Genomic DNA, 19,112 nt, shown 5'->3' with positions numbered 1-19,112 from the left:
TTTAAGGCTGCTGTTTTGAGAGAAGTGTTGTCCACACTGATCACATCCGTGGGGTTTCTCTCCAGTGTGAATTCTCTGGTGTTTTTTCAGGTTGGACATTTCAGAGAAGTGTTGTCCACATTGATCACATCCGTAGGGTTTCTCTCCAGTGTGAATTCTCTGGTGTGATTTAAGTGTGGAGATAGAAGGGAAGTGTTTTCCACACGGATCACAGCAGTGGTGTTTTTGCTTTGCCAAGCTTTGTTCATTCACCCCTGGTAAGTCAGGGCAGTCAGGCTGATGATGCAACACTGAATTGGAAACAAATACAAAGGAAAGATTGTTGATAGGTAGAAAGACCGCTACATGACAGGGATTGTTGCACAACAACTAGTCCACAAAGTGCTAACTAACAATGGCCTATACCTTACTACATTGCATGACTAAAAATATAGGGATTAAGTGGCTACTTAATATTTAAGTTGAGTAACATACCAAGGTCTTTGGGTTCCTCCTGTTCAGCAGAAATGTCCCTGGTGGGGTGGAGAGAGTTCATCTTTAGCTGAAGTCTGGAGTCCACAGTCAGATGTGATCAGAAATGATTGATATCCTGGAGGAGTTGTGGAGAATTGACACAGACCAAGTCTTCTTATACCAGAGAGTCTCTCTCTCCACCAATCACAGTCAAAGATACTGTCCTCCACCCTCCCTCCTCCCCCAGATATGCTCAATGGATCCAAATTGAATAACAAGAGGGAGGAGAGACATTCCCATTCATCTCAAGGACATGTAATTTGCATGAGCTGTACATGTAAATGACAGACAGGACATGCACAATGGATAGCAGTGACCTTTACATAAATAAGGTGAAATGTTGATTTGTACTCTGAGATAGTTTGAGGTGAATTATACATGTACTGTTTATGGTAACTTCAGCAATAAATTACAAATAGCCCACCACCACCAGAGATTAAAACATAGACCAGCTTTTACACCCACATCAGAATGAAAGGGTTTGAATTATGTTGTGTATAGTTAGGTAGGGCATTATGTGGATGTGCTGTCCACACTGTTATTTACATGTAGAATAAAGCTTAATGAAAAGCCCATGTGCCAAAATGGTTAGTGTGTGTAATCCTGTTTCAATCATAGACCTTCATGAAACACATTGAATAATGGGACCCATGTTCCTGTACAAACTGAATTTGCAGATGATTGCTCCAAATTCACTTTTTTGGGCACATGTTCTGTTCTCCAGTGGTCCAAGGTTTATTCTTATCCTCCAAGTGCACATCTAAATCTAATAGTAAAATTACAATGAAATGAAGAATAAGATTGTGAAAGAAATTTAATAAAAATGCAGCAATATTAACAATGCAACCTAAAAGGGTAGCCTATATTATGTTACAACTCTTGCATTTGAATATGTATTTAAATAAATCACACCTGTGTGAAGTGAGGGGCGCCCTTATCATCTTACAACATGATGATGTAAAACAAACATTGAGACAAAACAAACATTAAATTCTCTTTATTGTCAATGGCGTTTTTAAAACAAACATTGAACTAAAAACAAACATTGAGTCCTTACTCAATAAGGACAAAAATACAACGCAAAGAAAGAAAAAAAGTCTGTTTTTGTTCGTTTGTTTTCCAAGACTCAAACTGACACCCACACCATGAAATGAACAGTTTTCATGAATCGTACACTAACACCAGCCTTCACATCTACACTTTGTACATAGCCTATGTATTTTCTTTTTTTTAAATAATGTCAATAATAAAATATAAAACTACCTTTTGTGCTGGATTGGTTTTCTAGTGATATTTGGCAGTGATATTCACTAGCAGCACTGGTTATAACAACTCGAAACATGCTGCTACAAACAAAAACATGTATTGTACAGGCATGCAAGGAACATCTAACATGCGTCATGGCCATCTCCCATCTGGAAAGAACAGGAAGTACGACCTTCCTGAGGCACAGGAATTTAACACATGTTAATTCGGATCAACTGAATGTATGTGTCTGACATATGATTGTCTGCCATTGGGGGGAGGGGTGCTATTGATGCAGTGGATCAGAGCAAGTGGCAAAGTGGGCTGTGGACTATTGTGGACACGCTGTCTCTGAGCACAGACTCAGTTCACTTAATGCGGTCTGCAGGTTAATATCAGAATACTGATATGTTATTGATTTCAGATGTTACAATAACAAACATGCAAACATGACCCACTTTAATTACTTCAGTCTATATTAGTAGCTTAATGACTAGTACTAGCCTTTTTTATGTCTACGTGAAGCACTGTCCGTATCCACAGTGCTTTGGATATCATGTCCAGAGTGCATCTTTCTAAACGCATGGATCATTTATTGACGACTGGAAGGTTTAGAAACATATCAACCGGTGTTATGCTTAAACATTGTGTCATCTGCTTGATTAGCAAATAGCCTCCCTGCTGAAAAAAACAGCAGAAACCAGCTTATGATGGTTGCTGGTTTTTGCTGGTTTTAGCTGGTCTTGGCTGGTCTTAGGCTGGTTTAGATGGTATACCAGGATGGACATGCTGGTCAGACTGGTCTGACTGGTTTGTCAGTGTATTTGGTTAGCTGGTCTAAGGCTGGATTCTGCTGGTCTTTGCTGGTGAGCCAGCTGGCTGGCTGGAAGACCAGCAAAGCCAAGCTGGCAGCTGGTCTTTACTGGTCAAATGGGTGGACTGACCAGGAAATACCAGCTTACCATCTGGACATAGAGTCTTCATTCAGAAGCCAGATCCACCCTCCCTACTCCCCCCAGATATGCTCAATGGATCCACATTGAATAACAAGAGGGAGTAGAAACAGTCCCATTCACACTCAAGGACATGAATAGTTACCATATGCATGTAAATGACAGCAGGACATGCACAATGGACAACAGTTTAAGGCAGTTTGAGGTGAACTATCCATGTAGGCCTACTGTGTTTATGGTAACTTCTGCAATCACATTACATTCTCAAATAACCAACCGTCACCAGGGATTAAAACTCCAAAAGTTGGTTTGCAACTCATGAACTGAATTTACTGATGATTGCTCCAAAATTCCTCCAGAACTTGTTTTGGGCACAAATGCTCTATTCTCTAGTCAGTGGTCCAAAGTTTATTATTATCTTCCAAGTGGTCTACAAATAAAATGTAGCCTATAACTAGGCATGTCCCGATACCGATACTTGTATCGGAATGCCCTCCGATATGCCCTTATTTGGTCATATCGGAATCGGCAAGTACGCCCGCACCAATCCGATACCACATTTTATTTAATCACGTGATGCGCGCAGCACGGTGAGACGGGGCCGCCGGTATTGAAAACGAGCATCTCCAGCCGTAGGTGTGAACGGCTTTGCCGACGTGCGAATGGGGGACAATTTAAAACAAAGGCGGCTTGCTGTAGTTTGCGACTAACATAAATTTGCATGCACAGGTGCTGCCAAGTAGGCTATCTTTTGTTGTTTTTCTTTCTCCCCCTCTCTTCGAAGTTAGACTGGACAAATAAACTCTAAACTGACTGGGCCAATAATGCACTGTATTAAACCCAAATGTATCGCATTTGGGTTTAATACAACTCTGTGCATGTCTGCACCGAGTCGAAACTTTTCATGGACTCGGACAATAAAACTAACGAGAGCGCAGAGCAGCAGTCTAACTGCGGAGGGAGGAAAATGACAAAACCAAGTGAGAGCTGTTTCTGTTTGTGACATGACGTGCTGCGAGCTCGCAGATCTACGCTTCATGCAACGAATGTACCGTACGTTCGTTCTATTAAAGGGTAGATTGCTACCGTTTAGGGGCTGGGAGCTACCCTTTATAGAACGAACGTACCAATATGCTGTGAGCTTAGCCTGTTGCTAACGTGACCCCCTCCTCTCTCTCTCTCTGCGTCTCTCTCTCTGCGTCTCTCTCTCTCTCTCTCTCTCTCTCTCTCTCGCGTCTCTCTCTCTAACGCGACTCTCTCTCTCTCTCTCCCGTTGAAGTTGCAATAGTTGGATCACTGCAGTGTTGCACTGTTCATATTAGCTGCTTTGATATTATAGGAAATGGCCTACCATACACCATACATTTTATGTTTATGTTATTATTTGCATCTAAACTGCAGTAAATAGGATAGTAAATATTACTGTGACCAGATTTGACTGAGGGACTGCCATTGGATTTTTTTTCATGTCATATGAAAGCAGGGAATCCTGGTTTAAAAATGATGTGTTGATTTTATTATGGTATTTACCATAGGCAATATGCCAATATTGTTATAAAAAGTTAAAATGACCAGTGAGCCCCCGCAACTGCAGCTTTTAATATTTTATGAGGACTTGGTTTCAATAAATGAGTCCAGTACATTTTACAGGGTTCTAACTGTCTAACAGACCCAAAATGTGATTTATTCATTATTATTTTCAGTTTGAAAAGTAGAAATATAGGCCTCCTTCTTATAGCTGCCTCCTTCCAATAAAAGCCCGGTATCAGAATCGGTTGAGACAAATAAAAGCCCCCGGATTATAAATGAGGATTTACGGTACATGTACTTTACACTTTTTTTTAAAAAGCACTCTGGTATCGGTATCGGTATCGGCTAACACAGAAATTGTTGGATCGGAATCGGATCGGAAATGAAAAAAGTGTATCGGGACATCCCTACCTATAACGTGTGAACAGCATCTGAGATAAAGCTCATCTAAATACAGCAAATCTGCAGGTCAGATTTCAGTGACACAAATAATAAGATTGGGAATTCAATTGCATATCAAGACGTGTTTATTTCTATCTGCTGCATAATGTTGGAGGGACATGTTCCACAGAGACAATACAGTTTCAAGTACAATTCAGCAAATAATATAACAGTTTTAATCAGTATCATAATAATAATACAAATCAGATGCAATGAAGCAATTATGTAGATAGATTGATGCAGGGGGGGTAAAATGGCAGAAGAAAACATAGGCTCTAACAGACTCCAACACAAGTCACAACCATACTTTTCTGTTCTAATATTGTCTCTGAAAACTCTTGACACAGTGAATAAGAAATACCACTAAAAAGAACAGGTCAACAGTATAGTTAAGCTTGCAATTAATCAACACAGTGTTTCTGCCCTTGTTTAGGGCCAAAAGTTGGTTTGATACTCCTCACAGACATCTCAACTAAGATCACAACTCATGAACTGAATTTACTGATGATTGCTCCAAAATTCCTCCAGAACTTGTTTTGGGCACAAATGCTCTATTCTCTAGTCAGTGGTCCAAAGTGTATTATTATCTTCCAAGTGGTCTACAAATAAAATGTAGCCTATAACGTGTGAACAGCATCTGAACTATCAGTGTAGGCCTACTGTGTTTATGGTAACTTCAGCCATCATACCTGTATTACATTCTCAAATAGCCCACCATCACCAGGGATTAAAACACAGACCAAAGTTGGTTTGATACTCCTCACAGACATCTCAACTAAGATCACAACTCATTAACTGAATTTACTGATGATTGTTCCAAATTCCTCCAGAACTTGTTTTGGGCACAAATGTTCTGTTATCTAGTCAGCCTCTGAGATAAAGCTCATCTAAATACAGCAAATCTGCAGGTCAAATTTCAGTGACACAAATAATATGATCAAGACGTGTTTATTTCTATCTGTTGCATAATGTTGGAGGGACATGTTACACAGAGACAATACAGTATCAAGTAAAATTCAGCAAATAATATAACAGTTTTAATCAGTATCATAATAATAATACAAATCAGATGCAATGAAGCAATTATGTAGATAGATTGGCAGAAGAAAACATAGGCTCTAACAGACTCCAACACAAGTCACCACCATACTTTTCTGTTCTAATATTGTATCTGAAAAATCTTGACACAGTGAATAAAAAATACCACTAAAAAGAATAGGTCAACAGTACGTTAAGTTTGCAATTAATCAACTTGAGGTTTCTATAATGAAGCTCTTGTCATACTGTTCACACTAAACAGATTTATCTTTCATATGTGTGCGCTCATGGCGTTTCCGGGCGCTTGAAGTAGTGAAACTCTTTCCACACTGATCACATCCATAGGGTTTCTCTCCAGTGTGAATTCTCTGGTGTTTTTTAAGGGTGGACATTTCAGAGAAGTGTTGCCCACATTGAACACATCCATAGGGTTTCTCTCCAGTGTGAATTCTCTGGTGGCTTTTAAGGCTTGATATCATGGAGAAGTGTTGTCCACACTGATCACATCCATAGGGTTTCTCTCCAGTGTGAATTCTCTGGTGTTTTTTAAGGGTGGACATTTCAGAGAAGTGTTGCCCACATTGAACACATCCATAGGGTTTCTCTCCAGTGTGAATTCTCTGGTGGCTTTTAAGGCTTGATATCATGGAGAAGTGTTGTCCACACTGATCACATCCGTAGGGTTTCTCTGCAGTGTGAATTCTCTGGTGGCTTTTAAGGTTTGCCATTTCAGAAAAGTGTTGTCCACACTGATCACATCCATAGGGTTTCTCTCCAGTGTGAATTTTCTGGTGGCTTTTAAGGTTTGCCATTTCAGAAAAGTGTTGTCCACACTGATCACATCCATAGGGTTTCTCTCCAGTGTGAATTTTCTGGTGGCGTTTGAGGTTTCCCATTTGAGAGAAGCATTGTCCACATTGATCACAGCCATAGGGTTTCTCTCCAGTATGAATTCTCTGGTGTGATTTAAGTGTGGAGATAGAAGGGAAGTGTTGTCCACATTGATCACAGCCATAGGGTTTCTCTCCAGTGTGAACTCTCTGGTGTGATTTAAGTGTGGAGATAGAAGTGAAGTGTTGTCCACATTGATCACATCCGTAGGGTTTCTCTCCAGTGTGAATTCTCTGGTGGCTTTTAAGGTTTGCCATTTCAGAAAAGTGTTGTCCACACTGATCACATCCATAGGGTTTCTCTCCAGTGTGAATTTTCTGGTGGCGTTTGAGGTGTCCCATTTGAGAGAAGCATTGTCCACATTGATCACAGCCATAGGGTTTCTCTCCAGTATGAATTCTCTGGTGTGATTTAAGTGTGGAGATAGAAGGGAAGTGTTTTCCACACGAATCACAGCAGTGGTGTTTTTGCTTTGCCAAGCTTCTTTGTTCATTCACCCCTGGTAAGTCAGGGCAGTCAGGCTGATGATGCAACACTGAATTGGAAACAAATACAAAGGAAAGATTGTTGATAGGTAGAAAGACCGCTACATGACAGGGATTGTTGCACAACAACTAGTCCACAAAGTGCTAACTAACAATGGCCTATACCTTACTACATTGCATGACTAAAAATATAGGAATTAACACTTAGACCGCTATTATTTATTGAAAAATTAGGATCTAATTCACGCCAGCATTTTTGAGTGGTGTAAACCACTCCTACAACTGGCTTTTGTGTGCAGAAAAAAATGAGCATGGTTGCTATGTTCAAAATAATTTCTGACGTAATTAAATCACACCCGGGTGAACTGCACAAAAACAGCCAGTTGTGAAATCACATCCGGGTGTGATTTCATTACATCAGACATGATTTCATTACGTCAGACAGACCTTACACCACTCAGTTCACACGGGTGTGATTTTTTTAATTTGAGCTCTTATTTTGAAAAGCCGCCATTTCCGGTCCACAACCGGTAGTCCTAAGTTAGGAGTTTTCACACAGCTGGATGGGCCTTGTTTACAAAGTGAATCCAGGCCGGAGCTCCGGAGAGCTCTAGATTGTCAGCTCTGTGCCGTCAAAGAAACGCTGTTTTGACCAAAAATGCCATATGGGACAAGGAATAGGAGATACAGGCGAAAGAAATGGATAGAATGGATGCTTATGGCGACGACGATCTAAGATGGGCGATCCAGGGCTGTGCTAACAACACAGCTAGCTAACCGGCTAACGTGAGTAGCATTTTGGCTCGAGCAATCGAACGCGCTATAAAAGCTCAATTGCCGAAGGCCGTCGGCAATGGCGTTAAGCGCCAGTATCAAAATTAGGCTTCAATTGACTTTAATCGTCGGCAATGGCGCGGAAGCTGTTAAGTGGCTACTTAATATTTAAGTTGAGTAACATACCAAGGTCTTTGGGTTCCTCCTGTTCAGCAGAAATGTCCCTGGTGGGGTGGAGAGAGTTCATCTTTAGCTGAAGTCTGGAGTCCACAGTCAGATGTGATCAAAAATGATTGATATCCTGGAGGAGTTGTGGAGAATTGACACAGACCAAGTCTTCTTATACCAGAGAGTCTCTCTCTCCACCAATCACAGTCAAAGATACTGTCCTCCACCCTCCCTCCTCCCCCAGATATGCTCAATGGATCCAAATTGAATAACAAGAGGGAGGAGAGACATTCCCATTCATCTCAAGGACATGTCATTTGCATGAGCTGTACATGTAAATGACAGACAGGACATGCACAATGGATAGCAGTGACTTTTACATAAATAAGGTGAAATGTTGATTTGTACTCTGAGATAGTTTGAGGTGAATTATACATGTACTGTTTATGGTAACTTCAGCAATAAATTACAAATAGCCCACCACCACCAGAGATTAAAACATAGACCAGCTTTTACACCCACATCAGAATGAAAGGGTTTGAATTATGTTGTGTATAGTTAGGTAGGGCATTATGTGGATGTGCTGTCCACACTGTTATTTACATGTAGAATAAAGCTTAATGAAAAGCCCATGTGCCAAAATGTTTAGTGTGTGTAATCCTGTTTCAATCATAGACCTTCATGAAACACATTTAATAATGGGACCCATGTTCCTGTACAAACTGAATTTGCAGATGATTGCTCCAAATTCACTTTTTTGGGCACATGCTCTGTTCTCCAGTGGTCCAAGGTTTATTCTTATCCTCCAAGTGCACATCTAAATCTAATAGTAAAATTACAATGAAATGAAGAATAAGATTGTGAAAGAAATTTAATAAAAATGCAGCAATATTAACAATGCAACCTAAAAGGGTAGCCTATATTATGTTACAACTCTTGCATTTTAATATGTATTTACATAAATCACACCTGTGTGAAGTGAGGGGCGCCCTTATCATCTTACAACATGATGATGTAAAACAAACATTGAGACAAAACAAACATTAAATTCTCTTTATTGTCAATGGCGTTTTTAAAACAAACATTGAACTAAAAACAAACATTAAACCTGTATATATAGGGGCTGGTGCCCCTCAATAAGGACAAAAATACAACGCAAAGAAAGAAAAAAAGTCTGTTTTTGTTCGTTTGTTTTCCAAGACTCAAACTGACACCCACACCATGAAATGAACAGTTTTCATGAATCATACACTAACACCAGCCTTCACATCTACACTTTGTACATAGCCTATTGTATGTATCACTGTGCCAGGCCCGGCGCCACGAGGGGTTTTTAATAATGTCAATAATAAAATATAAAACTACCTTTTGTGCTGGATTGGTTTTCTAGTGATATTTGGCAGTGATATTCACTAGCAGCACTGGTTATAACAACTCGAAACATGCTGCTACATGTATTGTACAGGCATGCAAGGAACATCTAACATGCGTCATGGCCATCTCCCATCTGGAAAGAACAGGAAGTACGACATTCCTGAGGCACAGGAATTTAACACATGTTAATTCGGATCAACTGAATGTATGTGTCTGACATATGATTGTCTGCCATTGGGGGGGAGGGGTGCTATTGATGCAGTGGATCAGAGCAAGTGGCAAAGTGGGCTGTGGACTATTGTGGACACGCTGAAGAATGTATTCTCTGAGCACAGACTCAGTTCACTTAATGCGGTCTGCAGGTTAATATCAGAATACTGATATGTTATTGATTTCAGCTGTTACAATAACAAACATGCAAACATGACCCACTTTAATTACTTCAGTCTATATTAGTAGCTTAATGACTAGTACTAGCCTTTTTTATGTCCAATTTCAGTTCATAATCATAAAGTTAACATAACATATAAATGTATTTGAAATTAAATAAAAAATATTACTTTTCCGGATTCCAATTAAAAAAATAGGTGATGTGATGTTGGCAAATGGCAATAATAGCACAGTAAAGATGATATAATCTAATATCATGTGTGTAGTTCTTTATAGATCTAGCCTCTTCATTTTTATCTCAAAGTGCACCAGATTGAAGCATTTTCATCGCAAATTTAAAAAAAAAATTGAGCCCAAGGGGGGCAAGCCCCCCCGGACCCCCCCAGTGCTATCATTCCAATATTGCATATGACCAGCTGAGTCATAGAACTGACACTGCCTGCTTGATTTAGCAACACAATATGATTTTTTTTGTTTGTAGCAGCATGTTTCGAGTTGTTATAACCAGTGCTGCTAGTGAATATCACTGCCAAATATAACTAGAAAACCAATCCAGCACAAAAGGTAGTTTTATATATATATACAGTATATATATTTTTTGCCCCCTCAAACATCTCAATTGACCCCTCAGTCATTTCATCCTGCACTGTGCCCTGTAATTAAAACTATAAATAAAGTTGCAATGTACGTTTGATCATTAAAATTACTTAACTTTTAGCAGCTAGAAGACAGTGGTCTAGTTCTGTACAGGACTGTTGTTGTTAGCATTTCAATACATCCTAGGTGTGGATGGGCCGGTCCACTACTTGCATCCTGGGTGATCAAAAGTGTCACATCGTGACCTCAAAGAGGACAATCATCTCCACCTCTAGGGGAGAAAATAAAGGGTGTGTGTGTGTGTGTGTGTGTGTGTGTGTGTGTGTGTGTGTGTGTGTGTGTGTGTGCGTGCGAGCGTGCGAGCGAGACGAAGCTATTATGAAGCTATTGTGTGTGTGAGCTCAGCTGTACCTTTCACCCTTTATACTGACATCTGTCGTATTGAGGAATGTCTGTCTGAATGTCGGATTGACACACCGGACCAATACATTCTAAAATACTCAGATGATACCGTTTTGATTTCTCTCCTAGATAGTTCCAGTGATCCTGGACTGCACCAACACAGAGTAAATAAGGTGGTTGAATGGAGTGATAACAACGCTCTCATCATTAACACAAAAAAGACAGAAATAACAGTAAACATGGACTAATATTTGCCTGTACTTGGTTAGAGTGTCTTGGAAGAGCCACCCATCGACTAATCTAATATACGGCAACCTTCCCCGTGTTTCTTCACTAGTCCGATCCAGAAGAACACAGTTTGCCGGCCACTGCTACAGAGCTGACAATGAGGTTATATCTTCCCTTCTTCTCTGGAGTCCTGCCTCAAAGCAGACCAGAGGTAGAAAACTGTCGTTCCCTGATGTCATCGCTAGGGACACATGCATCAGTAAGCAGGAACTGGGGATGGCAATGAAGGACCGGAAAGTCTGGCGTGGCATTGTGAAATCCATGATCTCGACCGCGGTCGAAAAATTATGATGATGATGGTTGGAGTGTGTGAATTGTAGCCTATTAGTATTTCTGGTTTTAATCTGATGTATACTGTTTTATACATGCTATTGTTCATTATTGATAGTGTTTATTTTGTGTGTGATGTTTTTACCCTGCTGTATCTACAGTACTGATGTGCTGCCTCTGGCGACTGAATTGCCCCCATGGGCATCAATAAAGGTCTTGAAATTAAATTGAAAATATTTTTTCCCCTTATATGTTTGTTTTTGTTCGTCCAGTGGCAGAGTTGCAAAAGAGGTCATGGAGCAAAGTGCCAAAATTAAACGTGACCCCCCCGAGATTCACAGGTGAGACCCCCTATGCAACCACCTTTCAGTTGTGTACATGTGATTATTATGTGTGTTTCAGACAGATAATACAGTATATGTGTACACAACTGTGTGTGTGTGTGTGTGTGTGTGTGTGTGTGTGTGTGTGTGTGTGTGTGTGTTCAGAGCTGGCCTGGTGCCCAGTAGGAGCTGTCCGTCCATCACTCACGGTCCCAGACTAACCAGCGTGCCTAGGACGAGACGGAGAGCTGTACACATCTCTATCATGGAGGGTAAGAATCAATCAATCAATCAATCATAAAACAACACACGCGCGCGCGCGCACACACACACACACACACACACACACACACACACACACATTTACCGTATATAGCACCTTTATCCAAGGGGTTTTACAATGTGCATTACATTCACCCATTAACACACACAGACGGCGGAGGAAACCATGCATCGCACCAACCTGCTCGTCAGGAAGAATTTGGGGTTCAGTGTCTTGCTCAAGGACACTTCGATACTAACTCTGGGGGAGCCCAGGATCGGACTGTTCTACCTCCTGAGCCACTGCTGCCCCAGTGGCAACATTCACAGAATTGTTGTGCTTCACTGTATAGTGTAGGACTAGGTGTGGATCATTGGTCACAGTGAAGAGGCAGCAAGGTTCACTGATTAGTCACAGTGAAGAGGTAGTGAGGGTCATTGATTGGTCACAGCACAGCTGTGAGGGTCAGTGATTGGTCACAGCACAGAGGTCTATTTCAGTATGTTGATCGTCATCCAGTATGTGTGGCATCGCATGCTTTGTTTCTATGGATTAGTACAGGAACTCTATGGAAAATACAGGATCAACATCAAACTAATTGCAAAAGAACCAAACTCAGCTGATTTTGTATCTTCAATATATCCTGAATAACAGAAAAAAAGTTGCCTGGAATTGTCTGAGGGGAAAGAGTTGAAAATGGTCATCACAAATGTGATGAGGTCAGCACATTTGGGCAAGTGGCTATGGCTGTTATTAGCCCAAGGAGTGTTTTTATGCAAAACTAATGCTTGGAATGGATTCAGCATCATGAAAACACCCTAGCCCTAGCCATTTTCAATACTTTCCCCTCAGACAATTCCAGGCAACTTTTTTTCTGTTATTCAGGATATATATTGAAGATACAAAATCAGCTGAGTTTGGTTCTTTTGCAATTAGTTTGAGGTCAAATTACCTTATTACTGGACTAATTAGAGATCTACAATTCAGCTGCTCACTCATTTAAGCTCTCTTTCTGTGCACACGCACACACATGCTCGTTCATTATCTGTACTGTACTGTGTGCTGAGTGCAAAGGAAACATTTTGACGAGGAAATGTCACCCTGCCGGTCATCAAACCATAGGCTGGTTTTGCAGTTTGGGTTCAGGTTTAGGACTTTAACCTTTTAACTTTAACCTTAATGGGTGTATTAGATTTAGGTGCCAATGCTTGCACATTATAATAATTCGACATGCTCACATCTAGAGAGCATGCCACATGTCTATGGTGCGATCTGAGTGAGACACTCACACACAAACCGTAGGCTACATTTTGAATGAAGGCAGACAGGGATTTATCTTTGGTTTGATGAAAGAACGGTTTTCATTCAATTACATCAGGCGATCGTCTCAATACATTCATACATATTAATCAGAGTGAATTCTTCACCTACAACACATCTTCTGTCATAGCCTAATGTCTATTATCTATACTTTTTTGTCTTGGCAGTACTGGCAGTGTCATGCGCCAACAATACTGGCATACATTGCCAGTAACGCTCAACACGCAGCGATGAGACTCCTTCGCTATTTTCAGCACACAAACTTATCAACCCTAAAAGAATTCAGGCACCATGTCTTTCTATTGGCTTGTAATTTTAATGCTGCTGCTCTGCAACACGTGGCTGGTTGGTAAAGTCAAGCCCTGCTCTAATAATACCTGTTTTATTGTATGGTTAAAGAGTATTTTATTTGTTCAAACTAGCAATAGGATACATGTTCAGAAGCATCTTCCATTTCATAAAAGTAACGGTTAAAGCCTCAATCTGTTTCAACTGGTTTACCCTACCGGTATGTGGAACAGTAGAAATATTGTTTAGAACAAATAATTGTACATATTGTGCCAGGGAAACAGAGTGCTCTAAATATAAACAAGGCGTTAAGAGTTCAGGCTGTGGTATCAGACTGCACTGTAGCAACAGTGAAACAAGCCCCATGTGTGTTCTTTGTGTGTTGTTATTTCCACTGGTAATAATATCACTACCCTGAAAATAGCCTCCAGTGTCAGGGTCATATGTGTCTCCATGGTGGGAGGACCACATACCAGCCTTGTCTCTCTCTCCCTGGAAGACTGTCTGTCTTTCCGGCTGCCTGCCTAGGGGGTCAGCTCACTGCCACAGACAGGGACAAGGACACAGCGTTGAGCGAGTTTGTGAAATAAAAACAGGGTGAGAGAGGGAGAGACTGGGTGCCTGTAGAAGACACGACAGTAGAAGTCGGACTCAAGGTTGTTCATTGTCCTTGAGCCACCATGGTGAAGTGTCTGATCCGGATCACAACCAAGGTGAATGTGCACCTGCGCATGATCAACCACTGCTTCCGCGATGTGAAGGTGCGCGTGCTGTGCCTGGGGCCCCGGCTCCTGGGGAAGGCGTTGGGGTTCCTGCCTCTCTTGCCATCTCTCCCTGGGGCCTCAGGGTCAGGGGACACCTCCGGGGCCCCGTCCAGGCTAGCTGTCTCTGGTGCTGGGAATGGCTACAGCCAACCAGGTATGGATTATAGAAGCTTGAGGGATTTTTTTTTAAATAATGCTTGACTCAACCTTGATGATGTTTCAATAGATTCAAGATATAGATTAAATTGATAAGACTGGATTTTTCATACAGAAATTCAAATGTATTAGTTAATACATACATATAAGTTCACTTTTATTGGAATGCAACATTTTTAATTCATGAAATGTAATTTTGTCCAATCTGTATGGTAGAGTATGTTAATACAATATAACTTATACAATTCGGGTGGTTGTATCTTGTCTCCCTGCTCTTCTATTGAGAATGATATTTAAATTGTGTCAAAGGTCATGTCTCACCTAGACACAGGATCAAGATTCACTTTATAATAATAATAAATAATACAACTTTATTTGTATAGCACTTTCATGACATGAAATTCAGCTCAAATTGCTTTACAGAGCAATGGAGAAAAAAAAGAAAAGAAAAGCAAGGCATAAAACATTTAAATAATAGCAGTAATGCAATACAGTGAGGACATGAATAACAACAAAGCATTTAAAAGATCAACTAAAAGCAAGAGTGTAGGAGTAGGTCTTGAGCTGTGCTATATAGTGGGAGTTTGTTCCACGCCGTCGGCCCGTAGAAGCAGAAAGCTGCTTCACCATGTTGTTAGTTGCCATTTCTTTATGCACATCGAGCAGGCCAGCAGTGGAGGACCTGAGGGGCGAGGGCGTGGTTTGGGCATCTCTCTAGGCAGGCATGTACTGTAGGTAGGAAGGTGCGAAACCATTGAGAGCTTTATAAACAAGTGAAAGAATGTTAAAATCAATCAATGAAGCTATAAACTGGAGTAATATTATGTTCTCTCATCTTAGTTTTAGTTAAAACTCTGGCTGCCATTTTTTGTTGTTGTAATCTGTCAGTTCAAGTTGTTTTCTTTGGCAGTCCAGAAAAATGAGCAATGCAGTAGTCAAGCCGAGAAAAAACAAGGTTTTTGCATTGTCATAGGCTCTGATTTGTGCAATATTTCTAAGATGAAAACAGACAATCTTGGTAACATGATTAATGTGTGAATTAAAATTCAATTCAGAATCAATAATGACTTTATCACCTGAACAAGCAGGCAGGCTCTATTTTTGCTCAATGGTAAACACCAATTCGGGACTCTGAATCGCTGCCCTCCACACACTCCTATAGTAGGCTATAGGAATCCACAGAGGGTTGTCCTGGGTGTACCATTAAGCGCAGCTTTACACCACAGCACTGATTAGCTACACCTGGCCTACAGGGCACTGCTCCATGGGTTCGTCTATAGCATCAGGGTCTTGAGCTATACAGTGTTAGCTTATTGGCTGTCGTGCCACAGTGCATCTACGTATTGCGCTTCTTGCCTTTCCTGGCTTTGCCCTGGGTTGGCTGACTTGGCTCCCACAGTGTCAGTTGGCTTGCCACTAGTTCCGGGTGCCAGCCTACTGTATTCCTTCACTCTCTGACTTTGTCTGTGACCCATGCGGGGACAATATTTCTGATGTGGTGCGTCCATATGACACCTAATGCCATTCGTAGTATTCTTGTGTAGTCCAGGGCCCTTTCCTGTTGTGCTGTGAGGGTCCACGTCTCAGCCTCATGCAGCAGTACTGACTCCACTGTAGCTACGAACTGCCACCTTGAGGTCTTCTCCCATGTCTGATTTCCACACTCTCCTCATCCCATGCAGGCCATGTTAACTTGTCGTAAAGTCCTCCATAAAGAGCTGGCTGCATAGCAGCTGGATCTAATTATAACCAGAATTATGTTAGTTAATGATGTTGTTCTTTGCTATTGTACTTGTCTGGTTCATTGAAAATGTATGTTGTATGAATATTTTTATTCATTTTATTTCTCTGTACAGTAGCCTATATGTCTCTACAATGCACTTGACACACACACATTTGCAGTTAAGGGACAACAAGCTCAATAAGCTTACAAAGAGGTTGCAGAGGTTGTTTGCTATTTTCCCTATTCGTTGTATGGGAGGTATGTCTGTCTCTGTTCTCAGGCTTAATCGTTTTTCACTAGTTGGAGAAAACACACCATTGGGGAGGTTTAAGGATTTATTGACAGTAAGGAAATAGAGGGATGAATGAAGGAGTTCGGGTGTGTAGGTTCCAGGGGGGGTCGCCGACCCTGGAGTCTTTGGGGAGGAGGTCGTATGGCACTCGTCGTATGGCGTTCGTCTGACGACGATAACCCCCGGCAGGAACCTGAGGAGGAGAGAGAGTTTTGTTTTAATCGTTTGTTTCACTTTGGCGAAGTGAATGCAGTATTCCTAGTGCCGATAAGCTCCTTTGAGGGGAGCGGGGGAAGGAGCTACTGTGGAGATGAAGGGGGTGGGGGTTGGATTCGAGAAGCCTGTAGGAAGGCGTCTAGTGTGCAACGCAGCGAGGCGGGCGAAACATGAAGGATTCTGGGTGGTACTGGGCAGGTATAAAAGAGGACAGGTAGATTGGCGTGGAGGGCGGAGAGTGGCGTGAAGGGCAGGGTCAATGTGTGTTTCTCCGCCTCCTGAACATCTGTTGTTCCAACTCCATTTCAAGTCACAAATCTTGTGATATGGGGGTCCGTGGCCAAACACAATCAATTTGGGGGTCATTGGCAAGAAAATGTTTGAGAACAACTGACGCGGGTTCTTCTGTGTCTCTGTTCTCAGGTCTGGAGTCCCTCAGAGACAGTGCTCACTCCACGCCTGTCCGATCCGTTTCTCATGGTGACTTCATGCCTCGCTCCCGCGGGCAGACGGTGGACCGAGGTGAAACCGCCGCGTCTGCCGTCATTTCGGACGAGTCGTACTGCCCGTCGGACAGCGTACTGCCCACCCCGGTGGCAGAGCATGGCATGGAGCTGGCTGTGGCGCGCCACCTCAACGGCGCCCCCTGTAGCATCGACGAGCAGACGTGTTCGGAGGCCAGGATGTCGGCGGAGGGCCCCGGTGGCAGGAAAGCGCTGCGGCTGGGAGGAAGGAGCAAATCATCGCCCCCCGGCGACGTGGAGGAGGTGAACAAGTTCATCTTGAGCGTGTTGCGCCTCCTCCTGGTCACCGTGGGACTGTTGTTCACGCTGCTGCTGCTCCTCATCATGCTGACGGAGTCGGAGCTGGACATCACCTTCCTGAGGGACATCCGCAAGACGCCCGAGTTCCAACAGTTCCACGTGGAGTACTTCTGCCCTCTGCGGCGCTGGTTCGCCTGTAGGTTCCGCTGGATGGGGAGTTTCCTCGTCAATAAATGAAAGGACCTCCTCTGCGTGGGGGAGGGGGGCTGGACACAGGACAGGGGTCCTGATTCAAGCCACGGACTGGGCGACTGGCCCCTGAAAGGGCCTTCTCTCCCCTGATTTATTTGTTTGTTTGTTTCTTTTCGTGACCATCACTGCGAGGACATTATTCAACAATCATGTTTTACTTTGGAAATTCAGGTCATTATGAGGTACTTTATTTTTTACACATAAAAGGCAACAGGGTAATTAAACACCTAAAAGGGTCATGACAATTTGTTCAGCCACAGATAACAGTTGCCTTTATTTTTTATTAATTTGTATGTTGTAACATTACTACCAGAAAAAAGGTGGATGGGAGATATGTTTGATATGAGTGTTGGTTGCATAGTGTGACTGTACTGTAGATGAAGGATTGAGGAAGGTTTGGAGAGGGACATGGCTGGGACATGGCTCGTTGTGGGGAGAGGAAAGTGACGTGAGCAATTAAGAGACACTTTTTTGAATGTAGACTGTCTTTAAAGATGGTTCTGAAAGATTATTTTTCTAATGACTGTGACTGGTTCATTGTAAGGCATTAACCACTTAAGCTCCAATTGGAACCTCTCCCTCCGCTGTATACTGTAGCTCCATGATGACCTCTCACATTCTCGGGTGCCGGCAGAGTGTGACACGGTGAATATGGGCCAATATGCTTGATTCGTGCTTTTTACCGCACATCGTATCCAAAACGTAAAGGTCCTCATCTCAGAGCTATACATATACGGAGAGAAATATTCCAAATGGTGCTATAACCACTTAAACCCTATATTCTTTGACTGGGGTCCCCCAGGGTTCTGTACTGGACACCCCCCCCCCCCCCCACCCCCCATCTACTCCAAATCACTTCGGTGGAAATATTCGATCTTGTCGTTTGTCTGTTTTCGCCGAATGTTCGCCTATTATTAAGATGCGGCGAGAATGGGGACGTAGGGTTGATGTGGTTACAATTTCATCAGCAGTGCGATGACCATGTCACTATTTATCTGAAGCACCAAACAACAACACCATCTTGTGTCGTCCAACGACTAGAAGTTAAGCTTTAGTGAGGATTAATCTGAAGGGACTGCTATGTTTGCAAAATGGCAGCACAAAAAAAAGAGGAAAAAAAAGAATATTTGGAATTACTGTGTGTGTGTGTGTGTGTGTGTGCGTTCGCGTGCGTGCGTGCGTGCGCACCCCTCTTGCGTCACCCCTTACCCATTATCTCTAAACTTATTTGCCTTTTTTACTATTTTAAAACATTTTAAAATAGTTCGCCGATCTACATCGATACGTTGTAAGCAGTGACGTAGAGTCTGTGGGGGCGGGGGGGGCAGGGCCCCCATGAGGAATTGGACCAGGGATCTCGGCCCCCATGAGGAATTGGACCTGAATATATTCG

At 42.2% G+C, this 19,112-nt stretch overlaps 1 protein-coding gene across 3 annotated transcripts in view; it reads left to right on the top strand.

Annotated features, from left to right (window-relative positions):
• LOC306920767 (FERM domain-containing protein 5-like) overlaps positions 1 to 18,868 on the top strand; it is a gene marked incomplete at its 5' end in the record, with an annotated part of 144,821 nt that extends 125,953 nt beyond the window's left edge. For all 3 annotated transcript variants that reach the window (XM_079497642.1, XM_079497641.1, XM_079497640.1), the window contains 3 exons: positions 11,632 to 11,700; positions 11,848 to 11,954; positions 17,127 to 18,868. In XM_079497642.1, coding sequence (XP_079353768.1) covers positions 11,632 to 11,700; positions 11,848 to 11,954; positions 17,127 to 17,704 — 754 coding nt within the window. In that variant the 3' untranslated portion in view covers positions 17,705 to 18,868. The remainder of the gene's footprint in view (positions 1 to 11,631; positions 11,701 to 11,847; positions 11,955 to 17,126) is intronic.
• Positions 18,869 to 19,112: the final 244 nt, after the last annotated feature.

Source organism: Electrona antarctica, assembly GCF_951216825.1.
Source record: "Electrona antarctica genome assembly, chromosome: 3".
NCBI classification, from domain to species: domain Eukaryota; kingdom Metazoa; phylum Chordata; class Actinopteri; order Myctophiformes; family Myctophidae; genus Electrona; species Electrona antarctica.
This window is presented reverse-complemented; position numbering and strand designations above follow the sequence as displayed.